At 42.4% G+C, this 19183-nt stretch overlaps 1 protein-coding gene across 1 annotated transcript in view; it reads right to left on the bottom strand.

The window, feature by feature from the left end:
- Nucleotides 1-19183, bottom strand: part of Sgk1 (serum/glucocorticoid regulated kinase 1) — a 118662-nt gene that overhangs the window by 30205 nt on the left and 69274 nt on the right. The window contains exon 3 of the mRNA XM_021640308.2: nucleotides 974-1049. Within this exon, the coding sequence (XP_021495983.1) occupies nucleotides 974-1049 (76 nt within the window). The remainder of the gene's footprint in view (nucleotides 1-973; nucleotides 1050-19183) is intronic.

Genomic DNA, 19183 nt, shown 5'->3' with positions numbered 1-19183 from the left:
GGCAAACATACATATTAAGGATGGGTGCGGGTTTTCTATTTAATTAGACCCTCCTTAATGAGAGAAGGTGAAAGGCCCCACTTTCACCACTCTCCTCCTTGTTTTGGCTCCTTCCTGCTTCAGCCCTGCCCCTTGCCTTTTCTAGTGTCTACTTGGTGCTTTTTGGCTTTATGACTCATAGAAAAAGTCTTCTCTCTCCTAGAACACACTTTACCCTCTGTCTGATTTTGTTCTCAATCCTACACATTGAACCTAGGCCTGAAATATGATCGGTAAACCTTCTACCACAGAACGTCAATCCCAGCCCAAATCCAAGGGCTCCTTCATTTTGCTTAGCTTTTGATTTATTTTCAGTGCTGGGAAACAAGCCCAGGACCATGAACACTCCAGGTATGTTCTGCCTGTGTGTTCTGTCCCCGACTGATAGTGTATGAGTCAGAGCATAGTGTCTCATCTCCCAGAGCAGTGTCCATAGCGTCTGACCATTGAATCTTATAGCACAGCCGTTGTCTGTTCTCCCATTAGGAGTTTAATATATGGCTTATTTTAGGTCTTTAGGTTCTTTGAATATCTTTTCCTTTCCATATAGCCCAGGCTGGCCTTAAACTCTTGGCCTTGATCATGTTGGCTCAGCCTCCTGAGTGCTGAGAACAGAAATATGAACCATCATGTTCCCTAAGAAATTTGAGCTAACGTACTTGCCTAAGTCATTCCTCTGTCTCCTCATCACTCTAAGAAATAGACCCACCCTCAGTTCCCCAGCACTGGAAGATACCTTGAAATCCACAAAGCTATACCATACGGAGTATATACCTCAGATACGGAAGCAGAGAAATAAAATGAAAAGATGTTTATGAAAATAAAATTGATGGCGAACTGTGTTCATGTGTTAGGCTAGGCACAAGCAAGCAATTAAACAGTGCATAATGTACCCAGCATGCCCCAGGACCCAAGTACATGGATCTAATAATACCTGAATCATCATTAGTCCAGAAGGTTCTTGGATCTGGCTTGGTCAGGATGTTGGCATGGTTACACGATTCTTTTGCCTTGAAAACATAAGGGGAAAACAACTGATGTAAAAATAAAGTCACCGTGTCACTGGTGCCAGGCCTACTGTCCTAGAGTAGGGATCACAGAGTTAAGGCTTATACATACAGCGTGCTATGCCCTAAACACATACTGGGGTGTTTAGGACTGCTGGTTACCCCAGGCCTAGAGGTGATAGTTCTAGGCTATCAGGCTGATAGCTATGTAAGCAATTGGGGGATAGAGTTTAATTTTTTCTCTCTCCCTCTGCCAGTACTATGCACAACTGTTGCAGCGGACCATAATGATGACATAAAAACTGCTTAAGATCTTTGCATAACAGAAATCATAATTTTAGTAAACACTGCCTGTGAAAATGAGTATTAATGAGAACTTCAAAAGAAATTCTTCTAGCCTAGCATGGTGGCACATGCTTTTAATCAAAGCACTCAGGAGGCAGAAGTAGGAGGATCTCTGTGAGTCTGAAGCCAGCTTGGTCTACATAGTGAATTCCAGGCTAGGCAGGAGTACACAGTGAGACACTGTCTTTAACAATAATTAGTAAACAACAATAAAATGAAAGAATTCTTCTTTTGTAATTTGTGAATGTTAACCTTAGATGTTCCTTTGGTGACTAGAATCAGCTGGGAGATGAGCCTCTGAGAATACTTGCCAGGATATCTCTATTCAGTTTCTTGAAGTGTGAAGATCTGCCCACTGTGGGTAGGGTCATCCCCAGGGTTGGGATTCTGGTCTTCCAAAAACGAGAAAGTGAGCACAGGCAATTTTTTTGTCTCTGCTTCTCCACTGGATACAATGTGGCCAGCTGCCCTCAACTGGATACAGTGTGACCAACTGTTCCTGCTGCTCTGGTTTTCCCACCGTGCTGGACTATTCTTTCAAACTCTGAGCCTAAATAATCCCTTCCTCTCCCAAACAGCTTTTGTCTGACACTTTCTTATAGTAACAACAACAAAGAGTAACTAAGACATAATTGCAGTAGAATCTTTGTATCCTTAAGTGATTTGTATTGGTATATGTAATGCCTGCTATTTAATTTAGAGACTCTAGTACCGATTGGATTAATATAATCCTAAATGTTTCCAAGTCTGTTTTTTTTTTGAGACAGAGACTCACTAGTAGCTCACCCTTGCAGTTATCCTTCTGCCTTGGTTCTCCATTGCTTACAATATTTTCCAAGGAGCAGCAGTGATGCATTTTCGGAAGCAATTTCATCCTATCACGATGTGTAGATTTCAAATGTGTTTTTCCTTAATGGGATAGATCTTAATGGTAAAATCAACTTTCCACTTCTATGTATTTTGTAGTGTGGTCATCTAATTGCCACGGGAAGTCTCTAGCCTCATTAAATACCCAACAGACAGATTGGTTCCATTGCAATAATAAAGTTCTCAGCAGTGTCACTGAGGATATTGTTCAATTCTTCAGACTTTTTTCTGTAAGAAGAGTTACTTGGGTCAGCAAGATGGCTCCGTGGGCCCCCGGATGCACAAACCACACAGTGTAAGAAGAAAGCTGGCTCCTGGAAGTTGTCCTCTCATCTCTAAGAAGGGATGCAGCATGTGCACACACACTCACATATGCATCATCCTAATAAATAAATATTTAAAAAGAAGGTTCTTTGATGAAGGAGGCGATATACTAATGTGTCATGTAGAGCGCGTTCCTTCTCGGAGGACTCACAGTAAGTCGCATGGAAATCAGGATGTGGGAGTCTTTGTGCTCTGCCCTCTGTCACTGCAACACTTCACGGCAGTCAAGGTGGCAAATAAACCCAGTGTCTGTGAATGGATGAATGGATAAAGGGCACGGAGTGTATACTTACAATGGGATATTATTTGGCCTTTGAAAACAAGGAAATCCTGTCAGAGGCAACACTATAAATGAGCCTTAAGGACTTTGTGCTGAGTGAAATAAGGCTCAGAAGTGCACCCTGTTCATAAACCTGCTTCTATGAGGTGACCACATTGTGAGTCAAACACACAGAATCAGGGAGCAGAATTGTGGTTTCTGAGGCTGGGGAGATTGGGAAACAAGGGATGCAAACTTTCAGCTGTTCAAGATGGTTAGATTTTAGAGAACTTTTGTAGCACACTATGCTTGCAGTTAATATTGCTGTATTATTGTACACCGCACACTTAAATATCTCTCTTATTACAGTTTTCAAAAGTCTGAAAAATCCAGTACAGCCAGAACTACACAGAAAAACCCTGTCTCAAAAAGCCAAAAAAAAAAAAAAATCTGAAAAAAGATTACTATGCTATATCTCTGAACATATCAGATATGATGCATATTTGATTTATTTGATGGATAAGTATTCTAAATAAAGGTATGGAAATACCCAGTAACTGTAATACAGTTTTTCATTTTTAGGAAACATGATCTTAGATATGAAAATGTTATTAAAATTTAAACAGTGAGACTCGGGGGTCCAGGGCCTGACTAAAATGTCGCATGAGATGCTAGGATTAAGCTTCAGTACTGAATGAGGGAGGAACAATTTCAAGAAAAAGAAGAAAGCATGGACTAGAACCTTCCCATGCCCACATTTTGAGGTGCATACAACATCCCTCACATAAAGCAAACTGTTCCTTGTGAGAGGCTTCCTACCTTTAGAGCACTCTTTACAGGGTGCACTGAGATCTGGGGCTTCGAAGATTTGCTTCCCGGTTCAGATCACAGTTCTTTGCTTTGTTTGTTTGTGTCAGCCTCTTGCTGTGTTGCTCAGGCTGGCCTTGAACTCCTGCCTCCACCTCTTTAAAGTGCTTGGGTTACGGGTGCACACTGCCCACACCACAGCCTGTGTCCCCCTGAGCTGCACAGCATCTACTTCTTTCTCTTCCATGTAGCAAACACCTCCAATATTTGAAATTCATTGTTCTACCCCATGATAGCCTAATGTTTCCGGGTTGATAGGCCCTCTTCCTTTCATAGCTCCCAGTAAATGGTGCTAAGTCCCTTAGTGAGGTCACTGCCTTAGAAGATATCCTTTCTGCAGTATGAACTTGTCCTTGAGAGCACCCGATTAAGGGCCAAATAGTCCCTGAAATAAGGTGGTTAATTTTGAAGGAAAGCTCTCAGGTAAGACCACCTACATTCTATCTGTCCATGAGTAATTAAAATAGTCTAATGGACAGATAAACTTTAAAAGAGTAAAGAAAAATAGTCTATGATTTTTGCCACCTTTTATACCTTTTAATTGTAAAAAGTTCTCATTCTTTAAAAAAACTATATCATGATGAAAAAATACCATATACACACTGTCTTTCTACGCTGAAACTTATGCCTACCTGTGGCCTGGGCGACCTTTATACAAGAATGCAACTCTTTGGGAGCTCACTTGCTTATGAGCGAGCGACTCCACATCACTATTTGCTTTTATGTGGGAGCACTTCCTGTTCGTGTCAGAGCCATCAAGATTCCCTTGTTCTTGTGGTTGGCCCGTGAGTGTGAGGGGCCATTCTTCAGGACGCCTACTAGTGCTGTGTAAGGATGAATTCATGAATCATTACAGCCTCTGTCAGGGTTAACCGGCCGTGCTCTGCGGCTGTAGATCCTTCACAGAGGTGAGAGAGTTCTTTATTGTGGATCCTGCTGAGTGTTCCCAGGATACCTGTCTCTGAAGTCAAGTCAAAACCAAAGACATGCACAGTGCCTGGGACTTCAGTCCTCTAAGGGGCAATTTGGTTCTTTTGAATAAATATTTAAGAAGATTTCCTCAGTAAGATTTCCACTCTGAGGGTGGCAAAGAGGGGAATATTACTACAGCATAGAATTCTTCAATGTGCTATTGAGAAAACTTGCAAAGATATCTCTACATTAGTTTTCTAACCCCGTATTTACCAACCACCCAGTTTAAACAGTTATCAACACCTAGCCATCGATGTAATCTCTGCTGCCAGTTATTTATCCAGTCGGTTAGTTGTTAATTAGTTGTTGTATAGCCCAAGCTGTCCTTGAACTCATGATCCTCTTCTCGAGGCCTGGGACTGCCTGCAACCATGCCCAGTTGATGTGGTGCTAGGAATCAAACCAAAGATCTCAAAGCATGCTAGGTAGGCCTTCTGCCGGCTGAGTTATAACCTAGAAACCCAGACTTCCTGTCTCTTTATTTCATTTTATTTTTTGTACCAAGAACTGTGAGAACTGAACGCACAGCTTCGCAGAAGGAAGATGGGCTACAACACTGAGCTAGACTCCCACGCCTGTTTCTAAAACACATGTTTTGTTTTAGGACAGAGTCATGCTAAGATGACAAGGCTGGCCTTGAACCAGTCCTGTAACTCAGGTAGGATAAATTTTTTAATGTTTAGTACCACAGATTTGAAGCCTCCATGCATCACTTTGGTATTTATACATTAGAAGAAGAAGGACATCAGAGCATCGTATTTCAGGAGAGGTCAGTGTCTAAAATTCTTAAAAAAAAAAAAAAAACTCTCGGAAGTAAACCTGGGAATATATTGTTACTAGAACTACTGACAGGACAAAAGGTCAATTCTGTAAAATGCCCCGAGTCAATGCAATGTTCAGAGGAGGAGAGAATGTGGGAAAGAAAGTCATTATGGTCATTTTTCTCTTTATCTGTACTTGAAGAACATTGGTCCAAAAAGATATATATGTGTGTGTGTGTAATGTTATAAATCACTCATGATGTTGATATGTAAAAAGCTAAGTAGGATTATCCCAATTTTATTCATGACTTGCTCATAATTATTCCATAAATATGGAATTTTTAGATTTTTTTAATTTTTGAATAATTTGTTATTATTCAATAAATAGGAAGAGTTCTAGAGCTTTCCATAAATCAGTTAAGTAGCTTCTACTAAAATCATTATTTTTGTCTTAATCTATGACAGAGGTTTCCAAAATACTTGTCTAAATATCTAGAGATGTTTTCTTCTACTTCAAGGTCCATGATCAATGCTGTAAATGAACCAGGCTGCACTTTAATCCCAGAACTTGAGAGGCAGAGGAAGGGCAGTCTCTGTGTGTTCAAGGCCAGCCTGGTCTTCAGAGCTAGTTCAGGACAGCCAGGGCTACACAGAGAGACCCTGTCTTGAAAAAACAAAACAAAAAACCAACCAACCAAATGAATAAAATAAAGGTGTAAAGATTCATTGACTAGCCAGGCGCAATCATGCATGTTTGTGATCAGAGGCAGGTGGATCTCTGTGAGTTCGAGGCCAGCCTGGTCTCCAAAGTGAGTCCAGGACAACCAAGGCTATAAAGAGAGCACTGTCTTGAAAAACCAAAAAAGAAAGAAGAAAAAGAAAATTCATTGACCTAGTTCTTTATGTTCTGACTAGGGTACAAAATGTAGACACCCACAATACAGATACAGACCTCTTTAAGTTCCTCTAAGTTTTCTAGCTTTTAAGTTGTGTCAGAGCTTGAAGGTGGAAGTAACAATGTGGGGAACGCTGCTGATGAATTCTTAAAGGAAGGAATGATGGGGTTCTCGAACGTCTAGAAGAGTTGGAACGTGAGGAGGTGGTCTGCAGTGAGGTGCTCGTGGTGGGTGGCCACCACACAAACTAAGGCGTGAGTGTCAAACTGCACCAGTCATGTTTGGGGCAACAGTTGGGAGAAAAAGAAAAAACAAACAAACAAAAAAAAACCTCATGAGACCAGAAGACCCATGGGAAAAAGAATGGGAAGCTAGCTTGAAGGTTTTAAATGTCAGTGTTTCCTGTATGCTGTGGGAATTCTGGGTCCTTGTCAGTCTGTGTCAAAGGCCAGGGGTGGAAGAGTTTAGGAGCTGAGTTGATGCAGCAACTGATGACCCCGGGGACCCCAATCCATGATGAGGCTGTGGACCAGTGGAGACAGAACAGAACGGCTATGAAAGGTCATTAGAAGAAGGATGTGTCAGGACCTTGAAGGACAGGAAACAAAGGAAGATGGGCATCCCAGATAGTCTGACCTTTGGAAGTCAGTGACCAACCAGGATGGTCGCCTACGGTCAAACTTGTCCTAGTCTTTGGCTGTTTAGTGTGGCAGGCCTGGGAACACAGGGGAACCCTCTTCTAGTGCCTGGCTACAGTCATGTTGAGGTTATCCTCACTCTAGTTCTCAGCCACTGGGCCACTTTGGTGTTTAGCATTGGGATCCCACTTCTCTCACAGTTGACTGGGTTTCTCCTGGCAATAAGCCTTTATGTCACAGCAGCAGCAGCGGAGTGTGGTTGTGCCCATGCTGTGGCACTACAGCAAACATGCCCCAGAGTGTGTGCATTTGCCATTACCAGCCTCCACTGGAACAGAGATGGTATTTAGAAAAGGACAGCAGGAGTCTGGTGGGGGATGAGTGTAGAGCCAGCAATAGGGCCTATGGCTTTGATCTCTGTGATTGGGTGATTTATCCCCATTCAGTTGCCTAATGCTAATTACACCCATATATTGTGGGACACAGAACCATTCTTGACCCTTGAAGAGACCGTGATACCAAGCAACTAGACAAATCTTCCTCCTCCTGTGGTTTTCTTTTGTTTGCATTCTTACTGGTTTCAATATTTTTCCACTTGGCCCTTGTGAATGTAAATTGGTAAAGCAGTTTACCACCCAACCCTTCTTTCAACTCTGGACTCATAAAGTCAAGACATCCAGCTTGAACGTCTCTTTATTGAAAAAAAAAAAAAAGGGTGGAGGGGCCCTGCTGAGGACCCTTACAGGGCTTCACATAAGCCAGGTGTCTCAGTTAGGGCTTCTATGACTTGGGGGACTCTTCTAAAGGCAAACATTTAACTCACTCTGGCTTGCAGTTTAGTTCATTATCATGGCAGGAAGCATGGCGGCATGTAGGCAGACATGGTCCTGGAGCAGCCAAGAGTTCCACATCTTCACCAATTTTCAGCTTTTGATGATTTCCTTTACTGCCTAAGCTTGGCTGTCCTGGAACTGGCTCTGTAGACTGGCTTTTTTTTTTTTTTTTTTTTTTCAGTCTTCTCATTTGTTTGTTTGTTTTCAAGACAGGGTTTCTTTGTGTGGCCTTGGGTGTCCTGGACTCCCTTTGTAGATCAGGTTGACCTTGAGCTCACAGAGATACAACTGTCCTGCCTCCCTGAGCAATGGGATCCAAGGCCTGGCTTGTGGACTGACCTTGAACTCAGAGATCTGCATGCTTCTGTCTCTTGGGTACTAGGATTAAAAGTGTGTGCCACCACACCTGGACCTAAGTGTTTTTTTGTTTTTGATTTTTTAACTTCTTTTTACAAGATCTTTATACTCAAGGCCACTGTGCCTCAAAAGGTGAATTAAAGGTCTGTATCATCCCACCTCCATATCAAAAGCCCGTGTCCTCCAGCCTCAGGATTCAGATCACAGGTGTGCCCTCCATTTCCGGGTTGTAGTTATTCCAGGAATAGCCATGTTGCCAACCAAGAACAGCCAGCACACCAGGCAAGGGCTCCATTCCTGAGTCCCACCCCAGCCCAAATCAAATGTGTTCTGAATTGGGTACCAGTAAATAGAGTTTTAGGATCAGATTTCAGAAGAAGGAAGGGAGCTTTCTTCACTGCTTTCTTACTTTATGGTTAAGGAAACTGAGGACTGGGGTTAATGTAACAGTATTAAGCAAGTGCGAGCCAGAGTCCAAGTCTACCATTACCATTACTGTTAATTATCATTACTATTATCATCTGTCCAGCCCTGAAGTATCATTCTTTGTTTTCAGTGCTGAGGACTGAACTGTGCTCTGCCTCTATGCTACACGTCAGTCCTCAGAGCTCAGGTCTTGACCGGATATTTCAGGCTGTCATGTAAGAACTTTGGAGTCTTAAGGCCCGGTTATCTACTCAACTCAGTTGCTCAGGACTCCATCTCTGTGGATAACTGGCAGGATGTGAGAACAGTCCTGGAGCCACAGCGCCAGTGAGGGCGGAGGAGCAAGCCCTGCTCCCAGGAGTTTATTCCCCGATGCTCTTGATTGAAGCACAGATGGGGTGGCCAGTTAGGCAGTCGGGTGATACCTTTCTTGATTCTCTAAAAAAAAAGCTTGTTTTCTTAAGTATGTGTTTTCAGTAGTATCACTGGGATCAATGATTGCATATCTGCACTTGTGAGTTTCAAAGTTTCAATCATAGCAGAACAGGAAGGCAGCATTTCTTTCTTCTTCCTCTTTTATTTTCTTTTTTGGTCTTTTGAGACAGGCTTTCTCTGTGTATCCCGGGCTGTCCTGTCATATGCCACTACGCCCGACTTATTCTTTATTTTTTAAAAGTGTCTTACACTGTAGCTCAAGCTAGCCTGGAACTCACTTTGTACCCATGCTGGCCTCAACCCCTCTGGTGAACTGTAGACAGGAGCCACCATGCCTGGCTTTTAACAGCAAAGTTCTTCAATCAAAAGTTTCTAGCTCTTCACGTCCTCCAGCCTCCTGGTTCTCCCTAACCTGTAGACATGTCTGACGGTCTGAACACGGATGATAATAACCCTGCCAATCACTCATATTTACAACCTAGCCCTACGCTTAATCCTGCCTCTTAACTTTGCCATCCTTTCCGGGAGTGAGGATGAGATTCAGTCCCTTCCTCTACACTTACTTAAGTGTAGGACAGACTTCAATGCAAGGAGCTTCTCTTACCCACCAAACTGCATGGCCAAAACCACCTACCTCCCACCTACCCTACCGGTATCTCCAGTGAAGACTGAAGAAGTCTCTTCAGTCTCTTCAGGGTCTCTCTCCACCTATTGATTACGAAGACTCAACTAAATTACCTGTCAAATACTTTCTAGTGATTCTCTGAAGCGTTAACTTTAGTGGCTCTAACATACTTCGAGTCCCACCAAATCAATGATTTGGTCGATAAACACATTGATTGCCATTTCTCTGAGTCAGACACAGTCGGCAAACACCGCGCCACAAGGAAATTTTACTTAAGAATTTAATCAAGTGTTATGGCGTAGAATAGACAGAAGTTTGGTCCAGATACCTTGGCCTCCTGTCGACTCTCGGCGGTAACTGAAATGCCTGCAGGACTGGGTAGGGAATTTAAGCGGGTGAAATGGAATGGGTGTATACATTCGGCTTGTGCCAAGCACATGTTTTAGACATCTTGAAAAGCTGTCTGCTGCCGATGTGGTGGCACATGCCTGTTATCCCAGCACTCAGGGAGGTAGAGGCAGGCGAATCTCTGTGAGTTTGAGGCCAGCCTGGTCTACAAAACGATTCCAGGACAGCCAGGGCTACCCAGAGAAACCCAGTCTCGAAACAAAGCAAAACAAAACAAAACAAAACAAAAAAGCAAGAAAGAATAAACTTTGCTGTTTATTAAATAAACTATACATGATTAAGGCAGCCAGACTTCTTTACAGGATTGTGTGTACTAATTTCCTAGAATTTTCCCATTCAGGTATGCACACACTCATAACTCCTACATATGGGCTCAGATGTCACCTTTTAGTTGATCTTTTCTGGATGCTTTTTTTTTTGATCCATGGTAGTGATTATCTACTTATATACAACTTTCTCATTTGTTTTCTTTGTGGTATTTTATAAATATTAAATACTTAAAGGGGGTTACTTGACACACAGTAGACATTCATAAGTATTTGCTGAATGAACAAATTATAATTCCTAAACCACTAAAATGAGAACCAGAGCCAGGCATATTGATACAACACTTGTAAGGCACTTGGAGGGCTGAGACAGGAGGATTACCATGAGTTCAAAGCCACTTGAGGCTACACTGTGCGATCCTGGCTCCAAAGCCAAAATAAAGATGAATAAAACAAGAGGCTAAATCTCATTCAGCTTGAGCGCTTGGAATTAAAGGACATGCCAGTTACGCCAAGATGCGGTTTAGCACATTTTTTTTTTGTCTTTTCTGCTGTGCCAGGCCTCCTGGAGTTATGGCAATGAATGTTACAGGGTGGGGTTAATTTGGGGTAGCTGGTGCCTGCATCAATCACCAGCAGTGACAGGAAAGACTCCCCACCTTCTATTCGCCTCCAACACTGCAATTCTGTTTTTTGTTTGGTTTGGCTTTTTTTCTTCATCTTCTTTGCAAAAACAAAACTGAGGGGAAAAAAAAACGCAGAAAACTTTTAGGCCTCAGTCTATCCACTACTAGATACAATGATATATCTAGCCGTAGCATCTCACATATCATTTTCCATGACATAACGTACTAGGTCTGAAAAAACAAACACAACCAAAAAGCCCAACACCCTTAAAACTGTTTACAGAAGTTTAAGTATAATTCACTAAGTTATTAGCATTTAAGCCCCCCTCTCTCCACACACACACAATAAAAACTGCAGTGCGGTTTCTTCTGCCCCACCTAAGGCACATTTTTTTTCCTAATTGATTTGATTCAGGCTACATCGAGGATGGACAACCACGCCAGGGTTCCATCCAAAAGGAGTGGTGGGCTTAAGGTATTGGTATATTTTAGGCACCATGACTGGTGTTGGCCGAAAGGAAATGACAGCCGGGAAAGTGTGTGTCGGATGCTAAGCAGCTTTGAGTCACTGTTCAGCAAAAGCATGATATGAGGAGTGAACCCCATCCTGGGTGAAACCAGAAACAAGTGTCCGCTTCTCAGCCCCCGAGAAGAAAATGTTTTTACTGTCTCCTGTTGCAAGCGAGATTGCATTCCTTAGTGCTTGTCTCCATGAGCCTTTGTCCAAAATGACAGTTAATAAAGGCGTGGGGAGCGGGGCAAGAATGTGGGGCTGGGTTTTATGTGGCACTGGAGGAGAACATTTTTCTGCTTCCCTACAGGGGAGTTGTGTCGGGTTCGAAGCCAATGTGATTCTCCTGCTTTCTCTGTGCTACAATTTATCATGCTTAGCTTTCTTTTGGAAAGAAAAAGCCTGATCTTCAGTCTTCCATTCACAGACACAAGGTCGGGCTGGCCAAATACAACTGTCAACAAATGGTTTTTTCCTTCCTGTGATAAATGGAACTAAATATTTGCTGCTTTCCCCCTGTATTAGGCTAACTGTACAGTACCTGATGGTGTGCAGATCTAAAAGATTTCCCAAATCCCTTAGCTTGCATTTAAAAAAAAAAAAAAATGCTTCTGCAAGATTGGTTCATATTCTGGCCATCCCAAGAGTCCAGAATGTTGAGTTAATTTTTCACAGTGACTCCCGGACGTTCAGGCAGTTAATCATAGAGGAGCCTGCCAATATTTTTTTTTTTTAAGATTTCCATTGACCTTTCTTGTATTTGATATGAAGCACATGTTAAAGGCAATACCTGGGAAATGCAGAGTGAGCTTTTCTGCATAAGTAGACATACCACAAATATATCTTTTACAGAGTTTTGAGTAACCAGGGATGTAAGCTTTTCATTTCGAAACTGGGCTAGCAGTTAGCCAAATCAGTCATCTATCTCCACAAGGCTTCTTCATTCGGCATCTCTTTCATACTCCGTGGGCAGGTCATTAAGCTCGTGAAGAAATAAGTGGGAGAAAGTGGAGGGAATGGAAAATGTCTATCCAACATATGGCGAGGTATATACCCAATTTTAAGAGTTACAGTACTGATCCCAGTTGGACCACTTCAGAGCTCACTTCTGGGAAGGGAAACAGTGTTGGTCCAAAAGGAATTGCTTCCCCACGCAGGTTATTTTCCATGACTTCTCCAGGAGTTTTATGGAGGTGTTCTGGCAGGAGATCACCTGGAGCTTTATGTTTGGCTCTTTGTCTGCATTTCTTTTTGTTTTATCTGGTACAGGCCACTGGAGAGGCCCCACCCGCTCTGTGAGTCCCTTGTCCTTATAGGAATTTAATGTGTGTTCTCTCTTTCTTTTTGTTCAAATATAGCTTTAGAAATCCCATCTTTGTAAATATAATTGTAGATCTAGGCTGATCAAAGATGACATAGGCATTTCAGGTGTTCGAGGTAGAGAGCCTGCCCCTGAATGGATGATGCTTTCTGTTTCAAAACAGCCTGATGAGGTGGCTTTCTAGGAAGTAAAACATTAAGGATTTCAAGTGATACATAATAAGGACTACTGCTTTCTCTCTCTTTTTTTTTGTTTCTTTCTGTCTTTCTTCCTCCTCCTCTTTCTCCTCCTTCTTTTCTTTTCTCTTTTCTTTTCTTTTTGAGCCAGAGTCTTATGTATCCCAGGACTTCTCAGAGTTTATTATAGCCAATTATATCCTTGAGCTTCTGGTCCTCCTGCTGCATATTTCTTGAGTACTGGGATTACAGGAAACCAGACCACACTGGAATCCACGGTAGCAAAGATAGACACCAGGGCTTTGTGTAGAAACTCTATCAACTGGTTAACCTTCTTAGCCCTCTAATATTATTGTTTTATGATATACTGACAACGAGCCAGGCACATTTAGTATCTCATTTTCTCTGTTCATCCGCGGAACAAATAAACACATTCATTTGTCCCATTTTGAGGAAAGGAGGAATCAGGGTCAAGTGAACTTTTATAACCTCGCTGAGGAGCCTGAGAGAGCAAGGTTGATAAAGAGCTTGTGCTGCAAGCATGAAGACCTGCGTTTGATCCCTAGAACCCGCAAAAGCCAGGTGTGCTGACACACTTATCATTCAAGGCCAGGGTGGTACAGACAGGCAGCTCTGTGGAGCTCAGAGGGCCAGTTAGCCTGACTTACTCGGTGAGCATTAGGCCAGTCAGAGACCTTGTCTCAGAGCAAACAAACACACACACACACACACACACACACACACACACACGAAAGATACAGCCTGGAGAGAGAGAGCTCAGTGCTTAAGAACACTTACTGCTCTTTCAGAGAACCTGACTTCAACTGTGAGCACCCACAGCTCACAAATGCCTGTAATTCCAGAGACAGTGCCTCTGGCCTCTGTGGGCACTGTGCTCATGCACAAACCTCGACACAGACACACAGACGCATAATTAAAAATAATAAATGGTACTTAAAAACAAAATAAGATAAGCAGCCCCTGAGAAATGACACTTGGAGTGACCTTCTGGCCTACACACACACACACATACACCTTAGCCAGGGAGGTCTGACCAAGATTGTGAGTAAGCAGCTCTTTGCCCTACCCCTCCTAGGAAACAAGCAGAACCTGTGAGGAACAAGAAAAACTGTTAAAAGTCTAGAAAACAGCCAAAGGTTTATAACCACTTTGCAGACATGCCCCGCCCCAAAGAAAGCATCCCAGACATGGTAGGAATGCTTCCCAGGGATCTCTGACTTGCTCTGTTTTGGCAGGTCTCTCCCCAGTTCAATGGCCCCCTCAGGAGTCAGCCCTCATTATCCAATCTACCTGGAAACTATCTGAAGGATGGGTTAAGGCACGTGTTGCTGACTAAGGCTGGAAAAGAGGAAGGCATTTCTAGAAAACCTTGAAAAACAACTGTAGCTGCAGAACAGTGTCCCTAAGCCAAGAAGGAAGAGCATACTGTTTGCTGTGCTTTGTGGATTTGTTTTATACTGACACTGTCTCCATGATGATTAGATTATACTGTTGTCTGACTTGAGGAGACAAAGCAAAGGTAAGCACATTTTCTCCTCTTCCTTCAAGATTAATTATGGTTGTTGTGATTGTTATTATTATTGCTATTATGTTGTAGTTTATGAAGATTGAACAAGCCTAGGATATTTCATTATTATTATTATTATTATTATTATTATTATTTACTTTTTTTTTTAACACAGGTAACCCAGTCCCTGCGGTCCACTCTAGTACTTAGTAGCTGAGGAGAATCTCCGATTTAACCTCTCTTTTTTTTTCTTCGAGATAGGGTTTCTCTGTGTAGCCCTACCTGTCCTGGAACTCACTGTGTAGACCAGGCTGGCCTCGAACTCACAGGCCTCTGCCTCTCAAGTGCTGAGATTACAGGCATGCACCACTGCACCAGGCAACCCTGACCTCTTATCTTCCTACCTTCACCTAATTTCCCAAAGGGCTGGGATTACAAATGTGTGCCACCAGCCTGACAGGAATTCACTCTCATTAGAATAAGTATTTACTCTCTTCCTAGATGATACAAAATAGATTAAGATCAGTCTCCGGTGGGAGAAATAATAATGATAAAACACAATGTTTTGTTTTCCCCCCACAAAGCTATGTTTAAAAAATAATTAAGGTCAAGTCTCCGTTTCTAGTACATAGAAATAAAAACAGTGGGGGAGAGAAAGCAAAAATTACACGCTTCTTGAATAGAACAAAGGATTGTTATTGCTTATTATTTGTCATTTAGATACTGCCAGAGTGTTCACTGTGCAGAGGCCGCACCCAGGATTATTCAGAAACCAGTCCCAGTGTCCAAGCATAGAATCTACAGACAGGGAACACGGACAGTCGACTGATGGATTGCCACGGAGTGAGCGAATGATAAAGTGGGCTTGGTGGGAGGGGGAGGGAGAGAGAGAGAGAGAAAGTGTGTGTCAGAGTGTGTTTGGGATGAGCCTGGGGAAAGAGAAGCTTTGTCTCAAAAAAGTAAAAAAATAAGCAAATAAATAAAGCTTAGGCGATAAGCATGTGTTTTGCTTGCACGCATGTCTTATGAGCAGCCTCTAAGCCCACGAGTCACTCGGTATAAACAGACAGGAGGATGTTTGTGCTACCCTGTTTTTAGCATACTGGGGGGGCGGGGTGGGGTGCAGAAGAGGGATAAGAGGGGCGTCTGTGGCAAAGCGTTGTCTCCCATCGCTGTGCTCAGCAGTCGCCTCACCTTCTTCTGCCCACCTGCCTTATCCTTCCTGTTGACTCCGGGAAGCCTGTAGCATTGAAAATAAATCGGACCCGCCTCCTGCTTAACCACCTGCCGGAGCCTTTGTATCCTGCTGCCTTCTCTGTGTGACTGCACAAAAGTCTCCATTCCCTTTAGATATCTCACCGATGCTTGGTTTCCGAAAGAAAATAGATTTCTCTCTCTTCAAAACATGAGTGAAAGTGATCCAGTCTTACGCTAACGTGATTTTCAGGGGGAAAAGTAGCTCCTACCAGAAGATGAGGGCAGACAAGAAAGACAAGCTGTTTCCCTGTGTCTTTTGACCTCGGGAAGTTTCTGCTGACTTCTCTCAGGAAAATGTCAGTCCATGTGTATATCCGAATATACATTAGCAAGCATTTCCACTTGGTATGGGTAGGTGTGGGCACGTTCATACCGGGGAGCTTTGTTCTTTGTGGACAGCAGGAATGAGGCCTCAAGGCCAGGAATGGAAAATTAGGTTTTAAATGAAAATGGAAAAAAAAAACAAAAACAACAACAACAAAAAACTTCATTAAAATCTTTGGGCCCAGCAGGTTAAGGCACTTGTTGCCAAGCCTGATGACTGGGGTTCAAATCCGCCATATGTTATAAGAAGAAAACTACTATAAATTGTCCTCTGACCTCCTCACATGACAACTGTGGTGTACATACAATAAACAAATAAAAAATGTAATTTTTTAAATCTTTGGATTTTCTTTCATGAGTTAGGCACTTTTTTTTCTTCCCAATGTTCAGTTCCTTCAGTTAAAACTATTGAAATATCAGCTAGGCACAGTGGTGCATGCCTTATAATCCCAGCACTCAAGTAGGCAGAGGTAGGTGGATCACTGTGAGTTCAAGGCCAGCCTGGTCTACAAATCGAGTCCAGGACAGCCAAGGCTATACAGAGAAACCCTGTCTCCAGGAAAACAACAACAGCAACCTATTTAAATATCTAAATGCAAAAAAAAAAAAAGGAAAGAAAAGAAAAGAAATAGACAAATAAAACAAGATGCCCTTCAGGATGTGAACCTGATGACTGAGAGATTTGACCTTGCAATAATCGGAAGCTGAGGAAGATGGGGAGACCTAAACTCGGGCACACAGCAGTGTGTGTAACTCCACTGTAAATGAGTCAAGCTTCAGCCCTGGATACTATGGAAAATCTGACTCAAAGGTTGCTGATGCAGATCAAAAATTAGCGCTCGGATGGATTCATCATCACGCGCCCCGCACCGCCAGGCTATGCACAGAAAAGCCAGAGGGGAAAATGCTGAATCCATTGATTGCAAATACTGCACATTCATCTTTCTTTCCCATGTAAAGACATGGGGCTAGCAATAATGATACTTAATTAGGCTGTCTTTATTTGGAAAGAAAATAATGTCCGATAATATACAGACCTAAATTTTAAAATAGCAACATTGGGGTGCAGCTATTTCAAAACCCAGCGTTCTCATGGACTGTTTAACATTAATTTTTTAATACTCTTTTGAAAGCCATTATATTTCCAGAGCTTTAAGATGTTCAAGAATCTTACCCTACTCAGTAACATGTCCTAGGTAAATAATTCATAAATCTAAAAAAAAAAGATTTTTTTTTTTATAAAGCTAGCTGGGCTAAGTGGTACTCACCTGTAATCCTAGTACTCAGAAAGCTGAGGCAGGAGGATCACAGGCTCAAGGCCAGCCCCAAATCAAAAACAAATAAACAAACAAACAAACAAACCGGAACACAGCAACAACAAACTGCTGGAAGACACTTGACCTGACACTTCGTGGAGAAATGTGCAATGTAAGAATTCACATGCTGCCTGCAAACTGTCCTCTGTTAGTCTGGCGGTGCTGTTTTTGTTTTGAGACAGAATTTCTCGGTGTGGCTCCGGCTGTCCTGGAACTCACTCTGTAGACCAAGCTGGCCTGGAATCTGAATGCCTCTGCCTCTCAAGTGCTGGCATTCAAGGCCTGCGTTACCCATTCCTGTTTTGAGATACCATGGCTGTATGTAACTCAGGTTGGCCTCCACTCCATGCCTACCTTCCTCGCCTCTCTTGTACTGAGATTAAAGTTATGGACCACCACACTTGGCTATGACTTTATTATTTTAACAATATGAAGAAGTATTATCTGTATTGTGTTAAATGAAAAGGATCATCACATAAAGTTGTGTTTCAATTGTGTTTTGAAGAAAAGATGAATATATAAATCAATGCTTATTGTGTTCATTTGGATGCTTGTCTTTTGTTTCCAAGTTTCTCAAATTATTTTTCTACTAAGAGAGCGTCTCATGTAGCCAAGACTGGTTTCAAACTCATTATGAGGCCTTGAACTCTTGATCTCCCTGCCTCCCCAACCCAGACTCTGGGATTACAAGCATGAACCCCAGGCCCTAGCACCTCAATTAAAAAACAAGCAGCTGGCATGGTGGTGTAGGAATAAATGCCTTCAATCTCAGCATTTGGGAGGCAGAGGCAGGTGGATCTCTGTGAATTTCAGGACAGCCAGGGCTACATACAGAGAAACCTTGTCTCAAAACAAAAACAACAAACTAAAAAAAAAAAAAAGACAAAATAAACAAATGGAAAACAAACAAAGCAAAAACCCCAAACTAAACAAACCAAAAAGAAAACACAAACAAAAGATCAGGGACAGATGAGATCTACAGATAAGCATCCAATGGAATCCTGGAAACCTCCATTTCCAGAACCCATGTAAAAGTAGACAGAAAATTGTACTCTGGCTTCTGTATATGTTTGCACACACCAGCTCACATGCACACAATTTAAAAAAAAATACTTTATGTATATATATCTTTCTAATTTAAAAACTGTCCATTATCTATTTTTGTGACTTTCCCTCTCACCTATTACTGACTTATTTGTCTGTCTTTCATGTTTTATTGCAAACAGAACAGATATGTCAGACTGGGAGGTCAGCTCTCTTGGTCGATTGCCTGTCTAGCATACAGAAATCCTTGGGCACCAGATAAAACATGCAGAGTGGCAAACACCTACAGTTCTGGCTTTCCTGGGGAGGAGACAGGATCAGAACAAGTTCCAAGTTGGCTTAAGTCAAATGAGACCCTATCTCCACAAACTAGACAAAGAAACAAAAATTAAGTGGCAGTTAGGTGGAGAAAAATGAAAGCCGCTATGGGGGGGGGGGGAAGCTATGATATAAATCAGCATTGTAAGTAAGAGAAGTGCAGTTGAGGGAGAAGCTTTAGAGTTCACCCAGCATCACCTGTTGGGCAACCCTGGATGCAGTCTTCAGTTCTAACTTGGAGCTGCACTTTCTCTGGACTTGTACTCAAGTAAGGCTGTGCGATACTTAACCCTCAGTCCACTCTGTGTCATCAGGAAAAAGGGGACAGAGAGTCTAACATTCCACTGTGATGATTTCCTTTAAGTCTCCTTGGGCTTCAATCACTGCTTTTGTTGACTAATTTTGTCTGGATTCTTTCCCAAGGTAAACCCACACCC

Source organism: Meriones unguiculatus, chromosome 20 (assembly GCF_030254825.1).
Source record: "Meriones unguiculatus strain TT.TT164.6M chromosome 20, Bangor_MerUng_6.1, whole genome shotgun sequence".
NCBI classification, from domain to species: Eukaryota; Metazoa; Chordata; class Mammalia; order Rodentia; family Muridae; genus Meriones; species Meriones unguiculatus.
Note: the sequence above shows the minus strand (reverse complement) of the source record. Positions and strands in the feature narration are given on the sequence as shown.